The sequence below is a fragment of the Mchenga conophoros genome, linkage group LG23 (assembly GCF_057382185.1).
Source record: "Mchenga conophoros isolate Kocher_MC1m ecotype Shallow Benthic linkage group LG23, M_conophoros_male_GT1.1, whole genome shotgun sequence".
Lineage (NCBI taxonomy): Eukaryota > Metazoa > Chordata > Actinopteri > Cichliformes > Cichlidae > Mchenga > Mchenga conophoros.
The window spans coordinates 49,962,309-49,982,386 of NC_140547.1; the positions used below are offsets into that span (position 1 = coordinate 49,962,309).

General features: G+C 44.9%; 1 protein-coding gene across 1 annotated transcript in view; it reads left to right on the top strand.

The window, feature by feature from the left end:
* LOC146548244 (NACHT, LRR and PYD domains-containing protein 12-like) overlaps nucleotides 1–20,078 on the top strand; it is a 115,082-nt gene that overhangs the window by 90,324 nt on the left and 4,680 nt on the right. Inside the window, exons 3-7 of the mRNA XM_085266163.1 lie at nucleotides 2,850–4,045; nucleotides 6,117–6,290; nucleotides 8,380–8,556; nucleotides 13,414–13,593; nucleotides 18,678–18,854. Coding sequence (XP_085122289.1) covers nucleotides 2,850–4,045; nucleotides 6,117–6,290; nucleotides 8,380–8,556; nucleotides 13,414–13,593; nucleotides 18,678–18,854 — 1,904 coding nt within the window. The remainder of the gene's footprint in view (nucleotides 1–2,849; nucleotides 4,046–6,116; nucleotides 6,291–8,379; nucleotides 8,557–13,413; nucleotides 13,594–18,677; nucleotides 18,855–20,078) is intronic.

Below are 20,078 nucleotides of genomic sequence, written 5' to 3' on the forward strand. Positions count from 1 at the left end.
TCTGCTGCTGTGAACGTCTCTGCAGCCGTCTGTACTCTAATCTGAGACAACTATTACTGACAGAAACCATCACATCATCCAGTTTGTGTGTTTGCAGCTGCTTAAAAGATTTTAAAGAGAGATTAATCAGTAATTCATGTGATGTGTTTGTGTTTGCAGAGGTCAGAGGTCACAGTCTCCAGCATCCAGCTGTGTGTCTGTGAGGAGTGACTGGTCCAAAGACAATCCTCCACTCTTCAGTGATGAACCTGCAGCAACAACGTTCTTCAATCATGGAGCTCAGCTGACCATGTAAGAGAGCTGCTGACTCATTTACGGGTGTTTGAAATTCTGTGACCACTTTGTAATTTTAGTTTATATTTTAAAGTGTTTTTATTTGTAGTTGCCTGTATTTTTATTACACTGTGTGTAACGTGGTGGTTTGTGCTGTTTGGGATTGTTTTGGTGTATTTGTGTCAGAACATCAGATAAATGATTTCATCACATTTTAAAAGAAAGTATCAGGATAATAATCTGAACTGAGTCATCAGAAATAGAAAGATGGTCTCAACAGGCCACTGAGCTGATCACCAAAGAAATGCAGAAGATTGAAGAGTCCGAGGCTGTTTATTTGTCACAGGCATCGTCATACACGTACAACACAGTGAAATGTGCTGAGCTGCTCCTGTGACTGGACAAAACATTAGAAACAATCATTAAATGAAATAATGAAACATTGTGCAGATGTAATGTTAAAGTGCTTTGTGCCACATTAGCACAGCATGTACTGACAGAGCAGTGCAAGCAGAACAAAGCAAATGAGCAAAGTGATGTAAACAGAGTAACTGAACAGAGTGAGCAGAGTAATATCAGCAGTAATGAAGCAGCAGGATCAGTGTAGCAGCGTGTGACGTCATAATGAATCAGGTATGATCTGAAATATGACAGTGAGACAAGAACATGATGTAAGGTCCTGTTTAAACCCTGATGGTGATGCTATGAGGGGAGCATGTTCTGATTTAGGACTTGGATGGTCTGAGGATAGAAGCTCCTCTCTGTTTGTGTCCTGATGGTGCAGAAGCTTCTGCCTGATTGTAGAAGGAGCTGAAGCCAGCATCATCCCAGAGGTGAAGCTCCTCTGTGTGCAGACCTGAGGTCAGATTCCTCCAGGCTGATGTTCAGGATCTACAGAAACGTGTGGTTGTAGTTATTGCTGCACTGTGTGCTGACAGCAGATACTCAGAACAAAGCGCTGCACACGTGTTCTTTACAAACATCTGTACATATCAAATATGGATCATGGCAGTGAATGAACACGTTTCTGTCATTTGTTTCATTGGCTTCTTTTTTCTGCCTGTGTTCATGTGATTAATGTCTAACACATAAACAGGTTTGTAATCAAACATCACATCATCAGGGAGGCATCATGAAACAAAGTTACTGCTGGAGGCTGAACTCAATTTGGTGGCAATGTTCAAAAATATCACTCAGATCATTTCAAAGCTTTTAGTTCTTCTTCTTCACTTCTGTAAAATAATAGAAAGGAAATCAGAACCCAGAAGTTCACTTCCTGATGACTGAACTCTTTCAAAATAAAGCTGAAAGCTCTGAATGTGACACCGCTGCTCCACCACAGTTTTTAGAGGAGGTCAAAGGTCAGTTGAAAGTGATGGATCCCAAACTTCCAGTACATCCAGTGAAGGACATAATCAGCTCTGTGATGAAGGCTTTTACTGTGGAGTTTGTAGGCTGATCACTCTGTGTTTAATAAGACAGGCAGGAACAGCAAAGGAAACTTGGATTCTGAACTCAAACACAAGTTTCTCCACTTTGACTTTTCTCTGTGACCATCAGAGCTTCTGCACAGTGTCATCAAATCTGGATGTTTGTCACTGACAGTCAATGATTTTAGTGATAAAGAAATGTGTTCACAGAGGGAGGAAGAGGAAGAGGAGTGGTGTCTGTGAGGAGGAGCAGCTGTCCTGCTGTGCTTTGTGTCAGGACGTCCTGAAGGATCCAGTCTCTACCAGCTGTGGACACTGGTTCTGCAGACAGTGCATCTCCTCATACTGGGACCAGTCTGCTTCATCAGGAGACTGGTCCTGTCCCCAGTGTGGAGAAAGATCCAGAAGCAGAGCTGGACTGCAGACAGCCAGTCAGAGCAGCTGTGTACAAAGTAAGACTGAACATCTGTCTGCTGATGGACTCATTTCTGAAAACTGGACTTCTTGTTGTTGTTCAGACATTGAAGAGTTTTCTGTCTGTTTTTCTTTCTTTCAGCAGATGTTGGTCTGCAGGAGGTTTTAGATGAACATAAGATCAGTCTGAGGAGGAGATGTGAACGTGTGACTGAAGGAAGTGATGAAACAGGAAGTAGAACCCTCCTCAACAGGATCTACACTGAGCTCTACATCACAGAGGGACAGAGTGAAGAGGTTCATAGCCAACATGAGGTGAGGCAGCTGGAGACAGCTTCCAAGATGGACGCCCTCCATGACACTCCAATCAGGTGCCAGGACATCTTTAAAGCCTTACCTGACCAACAGAGACCCATCAGAGTGGTTCTGACCAACGGCGTGGCTGGTGTTGGAAAAACCTTCTCAGTGCAGAAGTTCACTCTGGACTGGGCAGAGGGCTTGGAGAACCAACATGTCAGTGTGGTGGTTCTGCTTTCATTCAGGGAGCTGAACCTGATCAGAGAGGAGCAGTACAGTCTTCTGGAGCTGCTCCATGTTTTCCATCCAACACTACAGAAGGTCACAGCAGAGAAGCTGGCTGTCTCTCAGCTTTTGTTCATCTTTGACGGCCTGGATGAAAGCAGACTTTCATTGGATTTCACCAACAGGAAGCTGCTGTCTGATGTCACACAGAAGTCATCAGTCAGCCAGCTGCTGACAAACCTCATCCAGGGGAATCTGCTTCCCTCGGCTCTCGTCTGGATAACTTCCCGACCTGCAGCGGCCAATCAGATCCCTCCTACATGTGTTGACAGGCTAACAGAAGTACGAGGCTTCACTGACGCCCAGAAAGAGGAGTACTTCAGGAGGAGATTCAGTGATGAAGAGCTGTCCAGCAGAATCATCTCCCACATGAAGACATCCAGGAGCCTCCACATCATGTGTAGAATCCCAGTCTTCTGCTGGATCACTGCTACAGTTCTGGAGCACATGTTGACTACAGAGCAGAGAGGAGAGCTGCCCAAGACCCTGACTGACATGTACTCACACTTCCTGCTGGTTCAGACAAAGAGGAAGAAGAACAAGTACCACGAGGGACATGAGACGAGTCCACAGGAGCTGACGGAGGCTGACAGGGAAGTTCTTCTGAAGCTGGGGAGGCTGGCGTTTGAACATCTGGAGAAAGGAAACATCATGTTCTACCAAGAAGACCTGGAGCAGTGTGGTCTGGATGTGACAGAGGCCTCGGTGTACTCAGGAGTTTGTACAGAGATCTTCAAAAGAGAGTGTGTGATCTTCCAGAAACCAGTCTACTGCTTTGTTCATCTGAGCATCCAGGAGTTTCTGGCTGCAGTCTACATGTTCCACTGTTTCACCAACAGGAAGTCAGAGGTGCTGAAGGACTTCCTGGGAAAAAAATACAAAGAGTCATCTCTGGACAATTTTTTGATGGAAACACTAACAAAATCCTTCAGGAGTAAAAATGGTCGTCTGGACCTGTTTGTTCGCTTCCTTCATGGCCTCTGTCTGGAGTCCAACCAGAGACTCTTAGGAGGTCTGCTGGGTCAGACAGAGAACAGTCCAGAAACCATCCAGAGAGTCATCAAGAATCTCAAAGAAAGGAAGACAAAATCCTCTCCTGACAGAAGCATCAACATCTTCCACTGTCTGATGGAGATGAACGACATCTTATTATCTCAGGAGATCCAAGAGTTCCTGAAGTCAGAGAACAAATCAAAGAAACTCTCTGAGATCCACTGCTCAGCTCTGGCCTTCATGCTGCAGATGTCAGAGGAGGTTCTGGATGAGTTGGACCTGAAGAAGTACAACACAACAAAGGAGGGACGACAGAGACTGATTCCAGCTGTGAGGAACTTCAGAAAGGCTCGGTGAGTCCAGATGTGATCATTAATATTATCAGTTGGTGATAGTTTAGTTACTCAGTCATAAACTGCAATCATTTCTTATTTGAGGTCACACTAGGGCTGCCACAAACGATTATTTTTGTGATTATTTGACTAATCAGATCAAAAATAAAACATACAGCTTATTGCACCAGCATGCATCTGCTGTTATATAACTATCATTAGCTTACAGCTTAGAGTTTTTAAGGTATGTGCTAACTAAAAATAAAGACCAGATGATAGTTTATTAAACTTTTAATGAAATTTGCAGATTGTAGCAACAAACAGAAAGGCCCCCAAAATGTGTGCCGAGTTCTTCAGTGTGATTTCTCCACGGTGAAAGCACACTCTGCTCCACATGGTTATGAAGATCTTTGTTAACCACATTAGCTTCACATTAGTAACTTTGTCCTCGACAGCTCGGCCATCTTCAGAACCTGCCCAGGAATTGAACTGCACATGTGCACTGGCTCCAGACGTGGGGTTGTCCTGCATAGTCAGTGGTGTCAGTAGATCATTAAGTAAAATAATATGTTACTAGATTCCTTTTGAAAGAGCAACCATGGACGACAAAGCTGGGCGGAGTCTGCTCTAAGACACCAAATGAGCAAATGTTTGCTGACCTGTATCAGTGATCACCTTTTTGTTGGCCTGGTCCCCCAGTCCTCCCACTCCCCCCGGTCCTCGGTGGATGCTGTCACTTCCTCTGACACTGGCTCACCATTTATGTTGTGTCAAAAATCAAACGTGAAGATCTAATTTACTCTAAACTCTCTGACTGTTACTAATATAGTCATAAAATATGCAACAACCACTGGAGATGGAGATGAAGCTTCAACTTGCAGAAAATAGTTTATTAAAATCAGTTTGAATAAACCCAAGGCTCAGAGCAAAAGAGACAAAAGCGCCCCCAAGTGGTCAGACTGTAGACGAACAGAATAAACCCTATCAAAGACAAACACGCTGGAAGCATCTTTTCTAACACTCCAGTATTTATTAGCATTTAGTATAAATTTATTGTGACTTTGAAGACGTTCAGTGTTTCCTTTGGTATAACGGAGGTCTGACTACAGTCCAGTAAACACACTGATTAGGATTATAGATTAAACTGCAGTAATACTTTCACAGTGTGCAGTGATGCACAGGTCCGAGTGGTTTTACACTGAAATTCTCAACAACAGGAAACTATAAGAATTTGTTACTCTAATAATAAACATAGAAGAAGAAAAACATTTTTCATTTAGAGTTGATGAATATAAATGAATTTGAACTTTACAAACCAATCAAAGACAAACTGATCCATGTGAGTTTATAACAATATTCAAAGGCTGCTGCTGGACACAGACAGGTAACATCATTTTGACTTGCTGTCACCTGGATCTGGAGTCATAAACACTGAAGCGCTGAACATTAATACAAGTCTGTTTCTGCCAACTAGTGATAAACCTGCAGACTAATGGCACAGAAAGCTAAAACGAGCCAATCATTTCTGTGTTTAGTTCCCCTGAAATCAGATGTGATATCAGCAGCTCTGAGTTCATTCATCATTATTGTCCAGTGATGACATTTCTGCTCCGTTTGGTGACAGTCCGCAGATTTTTCCTGAGTGTGGACGTGAACAGTCGTACCTGACAGCAGCAGGTAGCAAACAGAGATCGTCTTTCCAGCTGGAACTCTTCACTGAGCTGAGCTCATTCAAAATGTTCTGGATTCAAGACAGGAAACAGTCCACATGTGTGTCTTCACTCTGACTCTGGATCAGATCTCACTGACAGACTGTGGACATTATGGAAGCCTAAATGTGACACCATCTTCCTCCTTCATCTGCAGATTAAAGCCAAACAAAGATTCTCATTAAAAGTCTGCAGGTCTGAGAGAGACTGAATCGTTGTGTCATGTCAAACACAGTAAGAGGAGCTGAAGCACAGATGTGAAGAGCAGATGTTCATCAGATTATGACCTCACTCTGTTTTGTCTTCATATACATTCAGTCTGTGTTTATAATGCAGACTTTCTGCTTTTATAATAACACATTTTGTATTTTCTATGATCACAGACTGGCTGACTGTGGACTCTCAGAGACTCACTGTGAAGTTGTGGCCTCGGCTCTGAAGTCCATCCCCTCCCATCTGACAGAACTGGACATGAGTAAGAACAAGCTGCAGGATTCAGGCGTGAAGCTTCTGTGTGCTGGACTGGAGAGTCCAAACTGTCGACTGGAGACTCTGAGGTGAGTTCACTGACTGCAGCTGTTGTTGTTTTTCTATATTTCAGATCTTTGATATTTGAAACGTTCTTTAGTTCCTAAATGTTCAGGATGTGTCTGAAGACAAATGTGAAGACGTTTGAGTGCTTTCAGAAATGTTGTGTCTTTCCAAACGACTGAACAACAGTTTTTCCTCTTGGCTCCAAATAGAAGTGACAGACTTGAGCAGGGTTCATTTAAAGGCTGACAGAAGTGGAGTGGTGATGGGGAGATGTTTGTCAGGACAGCTTTTCAGCCTCCACAGGTTCATGTTGTGCTCCATCAGTCAGTGAAGATGAAGTCAGTACTGGTGAGGCTGTAGAGTGTGTGAGGGATGTGAATGAGGCTGTTGGAGAGCTGATGATAGCAGATAAAAACAGGCTGCAGAGACTTTGAGCTTGTGTGGAAACAGACAGAGAAAAGAAAGACATGAATGTCAAAGCTAATAAAGGTGAAGTTAGGAGCTGTGATGATGTTCATGTATCAGAAGCTGATCTGGCTGCTACAGAGACGACCCACACAGCTGCTGTGGTGAGGTTTGTGTTAAAGCAGAGGAACACAGGCCCACACATGACAGCAAAGCAGGTTTCAGGCTCTGTGAGAGGATTTCAAACAGAAGCTGGAGAAGAGAAAGGACTACAGAAAGAAGGCAGCTGAGACCAGTCCAAGTGTTTCCATGGAGCCCAGTCTAACATTCATTTATACACTAACGTACAGAAGTGAACGGGAAAATGAATCCATAGTTTCAAATGTAGAAATAGTTCTCAGTTCATTTACAGAGTTTAATACAGTTCATGAGGAAATGTTCAAAACAGCAGCTGAGAAGAAATCTGCTTCACAAAGTTGGATCCAATTCCAATAGTTTGTGATGCACTTTAACGCAGCGTGAGCAGTTCACTGCCTAACCCCACAGAGACTGTCAGTCTGGACTTTTCTTTATTTCTATTGGCTGTCAGTGAGATTTCAGAGCAATCAGAGACTGTGGGTCTGTGTATGAAGTATAATTCATGTGCAGTTGTTGAAGTTGTAGAATGAGAAATGGCAGTTTGGGGTATTTCCTGCTTTCATTGTCCTGCTTGTGCTGATGAAAATGTTTATTGACGTGTGAATTCATTCTTCAACGCTCGATTCTGCCTGAACAACGAGAAAACTTTGCTTTGTGTAACACAATTCAAAGCACTGAAGCATCGACTTCTTTCATTATCCAACAATGAAAACAGGAAACACAGACAGCTGGCCTTCAAAGTAAAAGCTGCTCCTTTTGAAACATGTTGGTGGTAAAATGTAAGAAGAGCTGAAGCACATAAATGATCTACGTGCCAAAATATTAAACACAGTTGATATATTTGTGTGAGTGTTGTGATTCAGGTGTAGATGTCATAATGTACATATAGCAGAGTTTCCTCTTCTAGATCAGCTGATCAGAGTCAGGCCAATCAGCTCTGAACATGCTCAGTCTGAGTTATGGAGCCACATACTATGATTCACCATGGCAACGGCATGAGCAGAGGCTCCGTGTGAATCCAGAGGAGCAGAAACATGAATGATGACAGTAGATGTTTGTGTGAAAGTGCTGGAAGCAAATGAGTGTGTGATGTTCTTTCAGTGTTGCACTTTGTAGACGCTCCCTGAGCACTGGTCTCACAGCCAGCTGCACATAGAGACCAGTGTTGTTAGTCCAGGTCAGAAGATGACTTGTTGGAATGAAAATGAGCTTGTAGTTTGTCTGCTTTAATAATGTGACTGGAAAAAGGTGTTGGACTTCAAATATGTCCATTTCTGTCACACTTCACCTTTAAAAGTGAAGCCATGTGGTTCCTGGAAGGAAAAACACAACTTTTTCAAGTCTTTGTCCTGTTTTTATGAGAAATGTACGACTTTAATGTGAAACATTCAGAGTTTTTTCTCTTGTTGTGTTTGTTTGAAGCTGCTTCCTGTTGGCTTCAGCTGTTTGGAGTTTCCATTTTCTAAACTTCTACATTCTGAACCTTCTTCAGCTCTGAACAGATGATGAAACACTGAATGATTTCAAGCACTTTGTCTAATAAACTTACATCTTTCATTCTTTATACAGATTTATGGACTGTGGTTTGTCAGAGATCAGCTGTGATTATCTGGCAGCAGCACTGAAGTCCAACCCCTCCCATCTGAGAGAGCTGGACCTGAGCGACAACTACAACCTGCAGGATCCAGGAGTGAAGCATCTGTGTGGTTTCCTGGAGAGTCCAGGATGTAAACTTGAAACTCTGAGGTCAGTCAGCATGTTTTAGTTGTGCTGAGATGAATATGATGTGAAAGTTGTGCTGACACTAAACTGCAGACATCAGGCTGATATTATACTGATCCACACTGAGGATCTTCATGGTAAAGTCTGTTTTCTTCTTCTCTGGTTTAGTCCATTGACTGCAGCAGAACAATGTTCACATTTCAAACAGTGATACTCAACGTATGGCCCGCGGCCCACACGCGGCCTGCCCACCTTTCCTGATTCAGAGAGAGGGGACCCTGATTAACTGTGTAGCTTCTTCCTCACAGTTCTAAGTATCAGACACAACAATGAATAATCCACAGCTGACTGTCTTTAGCAGGTCAAAGGTCACAGCACACAGCACTCTGTGAAACAGTTTGGAGCAGGAATTCTTGCACATTTACAAACTGACACTGCTGCACGGCATGCTGGGTAATGCTAGCTGCTCAGGTATGGGCGTGCTAACGGCTGTGAGGCTCTGTGGCTGCAGAACACCGAAGAAGAGAAAAGAGAGGCGGAGGATGAAGAAAAGAGGCGGAGATGAAGCAGAAGTTTTGCTCCAGAGAGGAGATGTGTCTGTGTGGGTGGGTGATAGGTTTGTAGCTTGAACCTATTCGCTGGAACGTTGAAGACAATATAATTACACAGCAAGCAAGACACGAAGTAGGCAAAGTTCTTCTTGTTACTCATTCAATTCAATTCAATTTTATTTATATAGCGCCAAATCACAACAAAAGTCGCCTCAAGGCGCTTCATAGATACAGAGAAAAGCCCAACAATCATATGACCCTCTATGAGCAAGCACTTTGGCGACAGTGGGAAGGAAAAACTCCCTTTTTACAGGAAGAAACCTCCGGCAGAACCAGGCTCAGGGAGGGGCGGGGCCATCTGCTGGTTGGGGTGAGAGAAGGAAGACAGGATAAAAGACATGCTGTGGAAGAGAGACAGAGGTTAATAACAGATATGATTTAATGCAGAGAGGTCTATTAATACATAGTGAGTGAGAAAGGTGACTGGAAAGGAAAAACTCAATGCATCATGGGAATCCCCGGCAGCCTACGTCTATTGCAGCATAACTAAGGGAGGATTCAGGGTCACCTGGTCCAGCCCTAACTATATGCTTTAGCAAAAAGGAAAGTTTGAAGCCTAATCTTAAAAGTAGAGATAGTGTCTGTCTCCCGAATCCGAACTGGAAGCTGGTTCCACAGAAGAGGGGCCTGAAAACTGAAGGCTCTGCCTCCCATTCTACTTTTAAATACTCTAGGAACAACAAGTAGGCCTGCAGAGCGAGAGCGAAGTGCTCTAATAGGGTGATATGGTACTACAAGGTCATTAAGATAAGATGGGGCCTGATTATTTAAGACCTTGTATGTGAGGAGCAGGATTTTGAATTCAATTCTGGATTTAACAGGAAGCCAATGAAGGGAAGCCAAAACAGGAGAAATCTGCTCTCTCTTTCTAGTCCCTGTCAGGACTCTTGCTGCAGCATTTTGGATTAGCTGAAGGTTTTCAGGGAGTTTTTTGGACATCCTGATAATAATGAATTACAGTAGTCCAGCCTGGAAGTAATAAATGCATGAACTAGTTTTTCAGCATCACTCTGAGACAGGATATTTCTAATTTTAGAAATGTTGCACAAATGGAAGAAAGCAGTCTTACATATTTGTTTAATATGTGCGTTGAAGGACATGTCCTGGTCAAAAATGACTCCAAGGTTCCTCACAGCGTTACTGGAGGCCAAGGTAATGCCATCCAGAGTAAGAATCTGCTTAGATACCATATTTCTAAGCTTTTCAGGGCCGAGTACAATAACCTCAGTTTGATCTGAATTAAGAAGCAGAAAGTTATGCATGAGGGAGACCTGCCTGGAGCCAAGTGTCGTTCCCCATTGCACTCCTTTTATTGTGGTTACATGAATATGCATAGGGTCATTAACATATGACGTCTACATAGGTATACATGTGAACAAAGAATACTGTGTGTGTGTGTGTGTGGGGGGGGGGGGGGGGGGGGGGTCAGAGTGTGACCCCATAAATGACTTCCCTAAACCTGCTGGTCTGGAAGTCCAACAGTTCATCTAAACAAAAGGCACTTAGCATAAAACAGATACAGCCACGTTTATCCTGCCATAAAACAATAAAACAAGGTACGACCTCTTCCCATGCTCCCAGGATGTAGGTGTGCATTCCAGTGTGGAATACACACCAAGCCTTTGCAGCCTGCTAAAGATCACACATCCTATCAGTACACAATTGATTATACACCTCTAAGCATCAGAATCAGAATCAGAAAGGGTTTTATTGCCAAATGTTGAGCAGGTTTACAACATTAGGAAATTGCTGCGGTGCTTCAGTGCAAACATACTGTCATAAAAATATAAAAATAAGAATAAGAATTAAAAGTGCTAAGTAGATAGATATATACATGATATATACATGAGTGCAGGTGGTGATCAGTGCCAAACATGGAATGATGCAGTGAACACAGCATAGGGTCATGTGTTAGTGGTGGGAACAGTCATACGGTTATTGTTCATGTGTCCGACAGCAGAGGGGAAGAAACTGTTCTTATGGCGAGAGGTTCTGGTGCGAATGGACCGGAGCCTCCTGCCTGAGGGGAGCAGGTCAAACAGACTGTGTCCAGGGTGAGAAGGGTCAGCTGAGATCCGAGCTGCACGCCCCAGTGTCCTGGAGGTGTACAGGTCCTGCAGAGATGGGAGTCTGCAGCCAATCACCTTGTCAGCAGAGCGCACAACACGCTGCAGTCTCTGTTTGTCCCTGACAGTGGCTCCAGCGTACCACACAGTGATGGAGGAGGTGAGGATGGACTCGATGATTGCAGTGTAGAATTGCATCATCGTCCGTGTTGGCAGATTGAATTTCTTCAGCTGCCTCAGGAAGTACATCCTCTGCTGGGCTTTCTTAATGACGGAGGTGATGGTGGGCTCCCACTTCAGGTCCTGGGTGATGGTGGTACCCAGGAAGCGGAATGAGTCCACAGAGGTGATGGGGGTGTCAGACAGGATGATGGGGGGGAGTGGGGCTGTGTGCTTCCTGAAGTCCACAATAATCTCCACTGTCTTCTGGGCATTCAGCACCAGGTTGTTGTGGCTGCACCAGGACACCAGACGTTCAACCTCCCTCCTGTAGGCAGACTCATATATGGTTAAATATTTCTAAGCATAAATGACAATCAACAATACAAAACCTAACAGCGGGGCTCAGGCAGCTCCGCCCACGCAGTGACAGTGAAGCAGGTGAAGAGTAATAAATGAAGACAGCAGACAGGATTTGATAAGCTGATGTACAAACATGTAGAAACGGGTCCATACAGACTGAAGCGTGTCTCCTTTGCATCTTCCATATTTGATACTGAGAGTTTCCAGAAGAGCAAACATCAAACACGCCTCCAAACATGTGACGAGTCAGACTGACATCATTTCTACAGAGAACAGTGTGAGCTCTCAGCAGGTCACTTCAATAAGAAGGACAAAGTGCAGCAGGAATGACTAAACCCACTAACAATCTGATATCCCCGTGTTCCTGTTGTTCTACAGCATCATCATTAATGCTGCTCCACCACCATCACTGCAGCTGACCAATCAGCTTCTGTCACGTCATGTGACGCTCTGTGACTCAGACTGGAGAAATGCTAAATGGCTAACCTGAAGCTAACCTGAGAAACAGTCAAAGTACTGATGATTCCTACAAAGTGTGTGTGTTCAGTATGAGATGAGTGTGAATGAAACCATGGAGGAGCGGGCCGTGGCTGCTCTCACACACGTTTGCTGCAGGGGCGGAGCTACAGAAATGTTCATAGGGGGCAAAATCAAAGCCATTATTGTTGACACATATGCAGCTGTTACATCCTGTAATATGCATTAAATATGGTTCAAATACATTAAATGCATTAAATATACATGTTTCATATAAATACAGTCTACAACGGTGTTTTCTTCAGCCCACATAAGGAAACAGTTGAGTCAGATAAAGACAGAAGGCCTTTTCCACGTCCCTCTGCTCAGTGTTAAAGTGCTGATGATGTTCAAGCTCAGGCAGCAGGAGGGATTTCTAAGCATCCTTCACTGATCCACAACAAAGGTCCAGAGTTTGATCTGTCCTAGTAGGACAGGAAACATACTGATAAGAGTTTCAAAGTGTCTTTGTAAGCAGACATGATTGAAATGAGCCAGTCTGAGTTTGGTTCCTGCAGTTTGTGCTTCATAAACAGAGCTGAAGCAGAGGCAGCGTGTGCCTGCAGGTGAATGTACACTGCTGTTATAAGAGCTGTGGAAACTCAGGTCAAAAGGACGTAACCACACTGCTGACAGTTCCAGGACATTCACAGAGTTACAGCATCATTTGTGAACATAAAGACAGAAAGCTCATCCAAATGCTGGGATTAAAAGTCTGTCCTGGTGGTGTCCAGTCAAATACGTCTCTGTGAAAGCTTCAATCCAACAGGCTCCAAAGTCCTTCTGCTCATTTCCTCGCCGGGTTCTTGATGCTCCTGTACCATCTCTCTGTCATCCTCCTCGCTCCCTCTTTGCACTCACAGTCTTTGTGCATCATTAACACTCACATGTGGAAAACCAAAGTTTTACTGGGCAGAAGATGATCATCAGTGACTCTGTCTTTAAAACACTCTTGTTAGAAATGTTCGACTTTAATGTGAAACATTCAGAGTTTTTTCTCTTGTTGTGTTTGTTTGAAGCTGCTTCCTGTTGGCTTCAGCTGTTTGGAGTTTCCATTTTCTAAACTTCTACATTCTGAACCTTCTTCAGCTCTGAACAGATGATGAAACACTGAATGATTTCAAGCTCTTTGTCTAATAAACTTACATCTTTCATTCTTTATACAGATTGAAGAGCTGTGGTTTGTCAGATATTGGCCTTGATTATCTGGCAGCAGCACTGAAGTCCAACCCCTCGTATCCCACAGAGGTGGACCTGAGTGGAACCTACAGCAACCTGAAGGACACAGGAGTGAAGCATCTGTGTGGTTTCCTGGAGAGTCCACGATGTCGATTTGAAACTCTGAGGTCAGTCAGCATGTTTTAGTTGTGCTGAGATGAATATGATGTGAAAGTTGTGCTGACACTAAACTGCAGACATCAGGCTGATATTATACTGATCCACACTGAGGATCTTCATGGTAAAGTCTGTTTTCTTCTTCTCTGGTTTAGTCCATTGACTGCAGCAGAACAATGTTCACATTTCAAACAGTGATACTCAACGTATGGCCCGCGACCCACACGCGGCCTGCCCACCTTTCCTGATTCAGAGAGAGGGGACCCTGATTAACTGTGTAGCTTCTTCCTCACAGTTCTAAGTATCAGACACAACAATGAATAATCCACAGCTGACTGTCTTTAGCAGGTCAAAGGTCACGGCACACAGCACTCTGTGAAACAGTTTGAAGCAGGAATTCTTGCACATTTACAAACTGACACTGCTGCATGGCATGCTGGGTAATGCTAGCTGCTCAGGTATGGGTGTGGTAACGGCTGTGAGGCTCTGTGGCTGCAGAACACTGAAGAAGAGAAAAGAGAGGTGGAGGATGAAGAAAAGAGGCGGAGATGAAGCAGAAGTTTAGCTCTAGAGAGGAGATGTTTCTGTGTGGGCGGGTGATAGGTTTGTAGCTTGAACCTATTCGCTGGAACGTTGAAGACAATATAATTACACAGCAAGCAAGACACGAAGTAGTACGTGTACGACCGACAAACCTTACTGGACATAAAAGACGGTCTTTCTTATAACTTTCCGGAGTTCAAGTTTTGCAACACGGACGCTCCGTTTGCAGACCCCCCATTCATCTCACCTGAGACGCCTTTGTTCTCTGGCCCTGGAGGCCGCAAATGCCGACGCAGAGGGAGAAGATCTGGCATTCTTGTTCGACTGAGACGGCGCACTAACAGACCACCGTTACCCAGTTTATTACTGGCTAATATGCAGTCTCTGGAGAACAAGCTGTGCGAGCTTCGGGCACGGATCTCATTCCAGCGAGAGAAGCGAGACTGCTGCGTGATCTGCCTCACAGAAACCTGGCTATCGGACAAGGTACCGGACTCCGCAATACAACTACCGGGGTTCTCCATGCATCGCGCGGACAGGTCACAGGATCTTACTGGGAAAAGCAGAGGCGGTGGTGTATGTTTCATGATCAACAACAGCTGGTGTGATTATGCGAACGTGCACCCGGTCAAATCCTTCTGCTCACCGGATCTGGAGTACCTGATGATTAAGTGCCGGCCATTCTGGCTACCGAGGGAATTTACAGCAGTGATTATTACGGCTGTTTACATTCCCCCACAAGCCGACACTGACCGAGCACTCAGGGAACTGTACAGCGCGATCAGCAGTGAGGAAACCGCACACCCAGAGGCAGCGTTTATCACAGCCGGAGACTTTAATAAGGGAAACCTGAAGAAAGTCTCACCCAAACTCCACCAACACATCCTTTTTAACACACGTGGAAACCGGCTACTTGACCACTGCTACACTTCTTTCCGGGATGCGTACAAAGCCCTCCCCCGTGCCCCATTCGGCCAATCAGATCACCGCTCCATCCTGCTCCTGCCCGCCTACAGGCAGAAGCTGAAACAGGAAGCTCCAACCCGGAGGGCGGTGCACTGTTGGACGGACCAATCGGAGTCTGCGCTGCGGGACTGTTTTGATCACGCGGACTGGGAAATGTTTCACGTAGCCGCAAAAGACATTGATGAATACACAGACTCAGTCTGTGGATTTATCAGGAAATGCGTGGAAGATGTCGTCCCATCCAGAACAGTCAAATCCTTCCCAAATCAAAAACCCTGGATTAACGGAGATGTTCGCGCGGTACTGGCGGAACGGAACACCGCCTTTGCCTCCGCGAACACATCGGACTACAAACACGCACATTACCAACTCCGGAAGACGATCAAAGCAGCCAAACGTGAGTACAGGGACAGGGTGGAGCAACAGTTTGACAACCCTCGGAGTATGTGGCAGGGACTAAACACGATCACAGACTTTAGAGGGAAAACCAGCACACCGCAGACCACGGCCTCTCTGTGTGAGGATCTAAACGTATTCTACGCTAGATTCGACACAGCGAACACCATGAGACCGGACAGTGTGCGCACCGCGGATGACGTCAGTGCGCACGCTGTGTCTGAGGAGGATGTGCGGAAGTGCTTCAGGAAGGTGAACGCACGCAAAGCTACTGGTCCGGACGGGATTCCCGGCCGCGTCCTCAAGTCATGCGCGGCTCAGCTGGCTGGAGTGTTCACACACATCTTCAACCTTTCCCTCTCTCTGTCTGTAGTCCCAGCCTGCTTCAAAATGGCCACCGTCGTCCCTGTACCCAAATCCTCCACCATCTCCTCATTGAACGACTGGCGACCTGTAGCCCTGACCCCCATCGTGAGCAAATGCTTCGAGAAGCTGGTCAGAGACTTCATCTGCTCTGCACTACCCGACTCACTGGACCCTCTACAGTTTGCATACCGCCACAACAGGTCCACTGATGATGCCATAGCCCTGACACTACATACTGCCCTGTCACACCTGGAGAAGAGAGACACGTATGTGAGAATGCTGTTTGTAGATTACAGCTCAGCATTCAATACCATCGTTCCCTCGAAGCTGGACAGGAAACTGCAGGATCTAGGACTGAGCAGCTCCCTCTGCAGCTGGATCCTTAGCTTCCTGTCTGACAGACGCCAGGTGGTCAGACTGGGCAGCATCACCTCATCCCCTATCACACTGAACACTGGTGCACCACAGGGGTGTGTACTGAGCCCTCTCCTGTACTCACTCTACACCTATGACTGCACAGCCACTAACAACTCCAACATCATTGTGAAGTTTGCGGACGACACTACAGTGGTGGGTCTTATCACCAACAGTGATGAGACGGCTTACAGGGAGGAGGTCAGCGCCCTGACCCACTGGTGTCAAGACAACCATCTCACCCTCAACGTCGCAAAGACAAAGGAGTTGATAGTGGACTTCCGGAGGTGCAGAGAAGTACACACCCCCATCAGTGAGCAGCTTCCGGTTCCTTGGGGTACATCTGGCTGAGGATCTTACGTGGTCAGTACACATAAACAAAACAGTGAAGAAGGCGCAGCAGCACCTCTTCTTTCTCAGGAGGCTGAAAAGATTCGGCATGAGCCCCCGCATCCTCAGGACCTTCTATCACTGTGCCATTGAGAGCATCCTCACTGGATGCATCACCACCTGGTACGGCAACAGCACCGCTTACAACCGCAAAGCTCTCCAGCGAGTAGTGCGGTGCTCTGAACAGATAATTGGAGGTGAGCTTCCCTCCCTCCAAGACATCTACAGGAAGCGGTGCCTGAGGAAAGCGGGGAGGATCATCAAGGACTCCAGTCCCCCCAGCCATCAACTGTTCAGACTACTTCCAACAGGAAGGAGGTTCTGCAGCATCCGGTCCCCAACCAGCAGACTGAGAGAGCTTTTTCCACCAGGCCATCAGACTGCTGAACACGTCATAGACACCTCAGCTTCACTACTGGAACTTCAACATTATGCACTACACACTGTACAGTAATGCCACTGTTTTGCACATGTCTCAACTCTGTATATTTTTATATATTTATTGTTTACTCTATTTAATTTGTAAAATATGTGTATACACACACACACACACACACACACACACACACACACACACACACACACACGTAGGAAAATATTTAGTATACACATCCAGAAATGCATACACTATTATATATTGTACATATATTTATTAGTTTCAGATGTAGCCATTCTTGTATTCTGCTTGTTTACGTTATTGTATTTTTGCACACCTCTGTTGCTTGTGAAGCTCGCAAACAAGAATTTCACTCGCATGTGCTGTACCAGTGTACCTGCACATGTGATGTGACAATAAAAGTGATTTGATTTGATTTGATTCCTACAAAGTGTGTGTGTTCAGTATGAGATGAGTGTGAATGAAACCATGGAGGAGCGGGCCGTGGCTGCTCTCACACACGTTTGCTGCAGGGGCGGAGCTACAGAAATGTTCATAGGGGGCAAAATCAAAGCCATTATTGTTGACACATATGCAGCTGTTACATCCTGTAATATGCATTAAATATGGTTCAAATACATTAAATGCATTAAATATACATGTTTCATATAAATACAGTCTACAACGGTGTTTTCTTCAGCCCACATAAGGAAACAGTTGAGTCAGATAAAGACAGAAGGCCTTTTCCACGTCCCTCTGCTCAGTGTTAAAGTGCTGATGATGTTCAAGCTCAGGCAGCAGGAGGGATTTCTAAGCATCCTTCACTGATCCACAACAAAGGTCCAGAGTTTGATCCGTCCTAGTAGGACAGGAAACATACTGATAAGAGTTTCAAAGTGTCTTTGTAAGCAGACATGATTGAAATGAGCCAGTCTGAGTTTGGTTCCTGCAGTTTGTGCTTCATAAACAGAGCTGAAGCAGAGGCAGCGTGTGCCTGCAGGTGAATGTACACTGCTGTTATAAGAGCTGTGGAAACTCAGGTCAAAAGGACGTAACCACACTGCTGACAGTTCCAGGACATTCACAGAGTTACAGCATGAACTGCAAACATGAATAATGACAGTAGATGATTGTGTGAAAGTGCTGGAAGCAAATGAGTGTGTGATGTTCTTTCAGTGTTGCACTTTGTAGACGCTCCCTGAGCACTGGTCTCACAGCCAGCTGCACATAGAGACCAGTGTTGTTAGTCCAGGTCAGAAGATGACTTGTTGGAATGAAAATGAGCTTGTAGTTTGTCTGCTTTAATAATGTGACTGGAAAAAGGTGTTGGACTTCAAATATGTCCATTTCTGTCACACTTCACCTTTAAAAGTGAAGCCATGTGGTTCCTGGAAGGAAAAACACGACTTTTTCAAGTCTTTGTCCTGTTTTTATGAGAAATGTTCGACTTTAATGTGAAACATTCAGAGTTTTTTCTCTTGTTGTGTTTGTTTGAAGCTGCTTCCTGTTGGCTTCAGCTGTTTGGAGTTTCCATTTTCTAAACTTCTACATTCTGAACCTTCTTCAGCTCTGAACAGATGATGAAACACTGAATGATTTCAAGCACTTTGTCTAATAAACTTACATCTTTCATTCTTTATACAGATTGTGGAACTGTGGTTTGTCAGAGATCAGCTGTGATTATCTGGCAGCAGCACTGAAGTCCAACCCCTCCCATCTGAGACAGCTGGACCTGAGCGACAACTACAACCTGCAGGATCCAGGAGTGAAGCATCTGTGTGGTTTCCTGGAGAGTCCAGGATGTAAACTTGAAACTCTGAGGTCAGTCAGCATGTTTTAGTTGTGCTGAGATGAATATGATGTGAAAGTTGTGCTGACACTAAACTGCAGACATCAGGCTGATATTATACTGATCCACACTGAGGATCTTCATGGTAAAGTCTGTTTTCTTCTTCTCTGGTTTAGTCCATTGACTGCAGCAGAACAATGTTCACATTTCAAACAGTGATACTCAACGTATGGCCCGCGGTCCACACGCGGCCTGCCCACCTTTCCTGATTCAGAGAGAGGGGACCCTGATTAACTGTGTAGCTTCTTCCTCACAGTTCTAAGTATCAGACACAACAATGAATAATCCACAGCTGACTGTCTTTAGCAGGTCAAAGGTCACGGCACACAGCAGACAGTCAGAAATATTCTAACTCTGATCATTTATCAGTTGTGACACTGTGAGACTTGATCAGAGGTGTGATCATCACAGCAGAGGCCTTTGTGTCAAAGTCACTGAGGATCAAACAGAAACACATGAAGCAGATTTTCCTCTTCTGGCTTTTTATAGCAGATAACCTTCAAAATATTCTGCAGTCGATCAAAAACTGAAGCAAACCATGAAGCAACATGTGAACATGAGCTGATGCTGCTGAAGTGAAGCAAAGTTACAGAGGTTTGATTACAGACACAGCTGAGAGTTTGTAATCTGTCATCATTTTAAAAAGTTTCCATGGAACAGCAGAAATGAGGCTTTACTGTCAGAGGCCGACAGCACTGAACACAACAGCAGACTGGTGGCTAATAAACAGTGAATGATGCAGAAACAGATGTTTGAAGCTGTTCTTGGAGTCCACTGAGAGAGAGAGAGCTGTGCAGGCAGGAACAGCCAAAGTCAGAGAGAATTCATGAGCATATTGATCAAACGTGAAGCAGAGTTTGGATCTTCTTTTGCTGCTGCTTCACTCAGTTTTGGTTGGAGACAGATGAAACCTGCAGCTTCAGGATCTGTGAGCTGTCCACTTTCAGCCCCGACGGCGTGTCCGTGTACGTGCCGTCGAGTGAACGATCCACGCTCTGTGTTTCCATCTTTGTGTGTTTAGCTGCTCTCATTTACTGTTTTAGCTGTTTGCTGCTTGTTGAAATAGTTTGTGAGCTTTAGCCTGAGATTCTGGCAAAATACATTTATATTAAACATCGATTCAGGATTGAATGAATCAACATCGTTTTATTCAAATTAAAACCATTTAAATGGGAACATGAATTTTTTACAGCCGC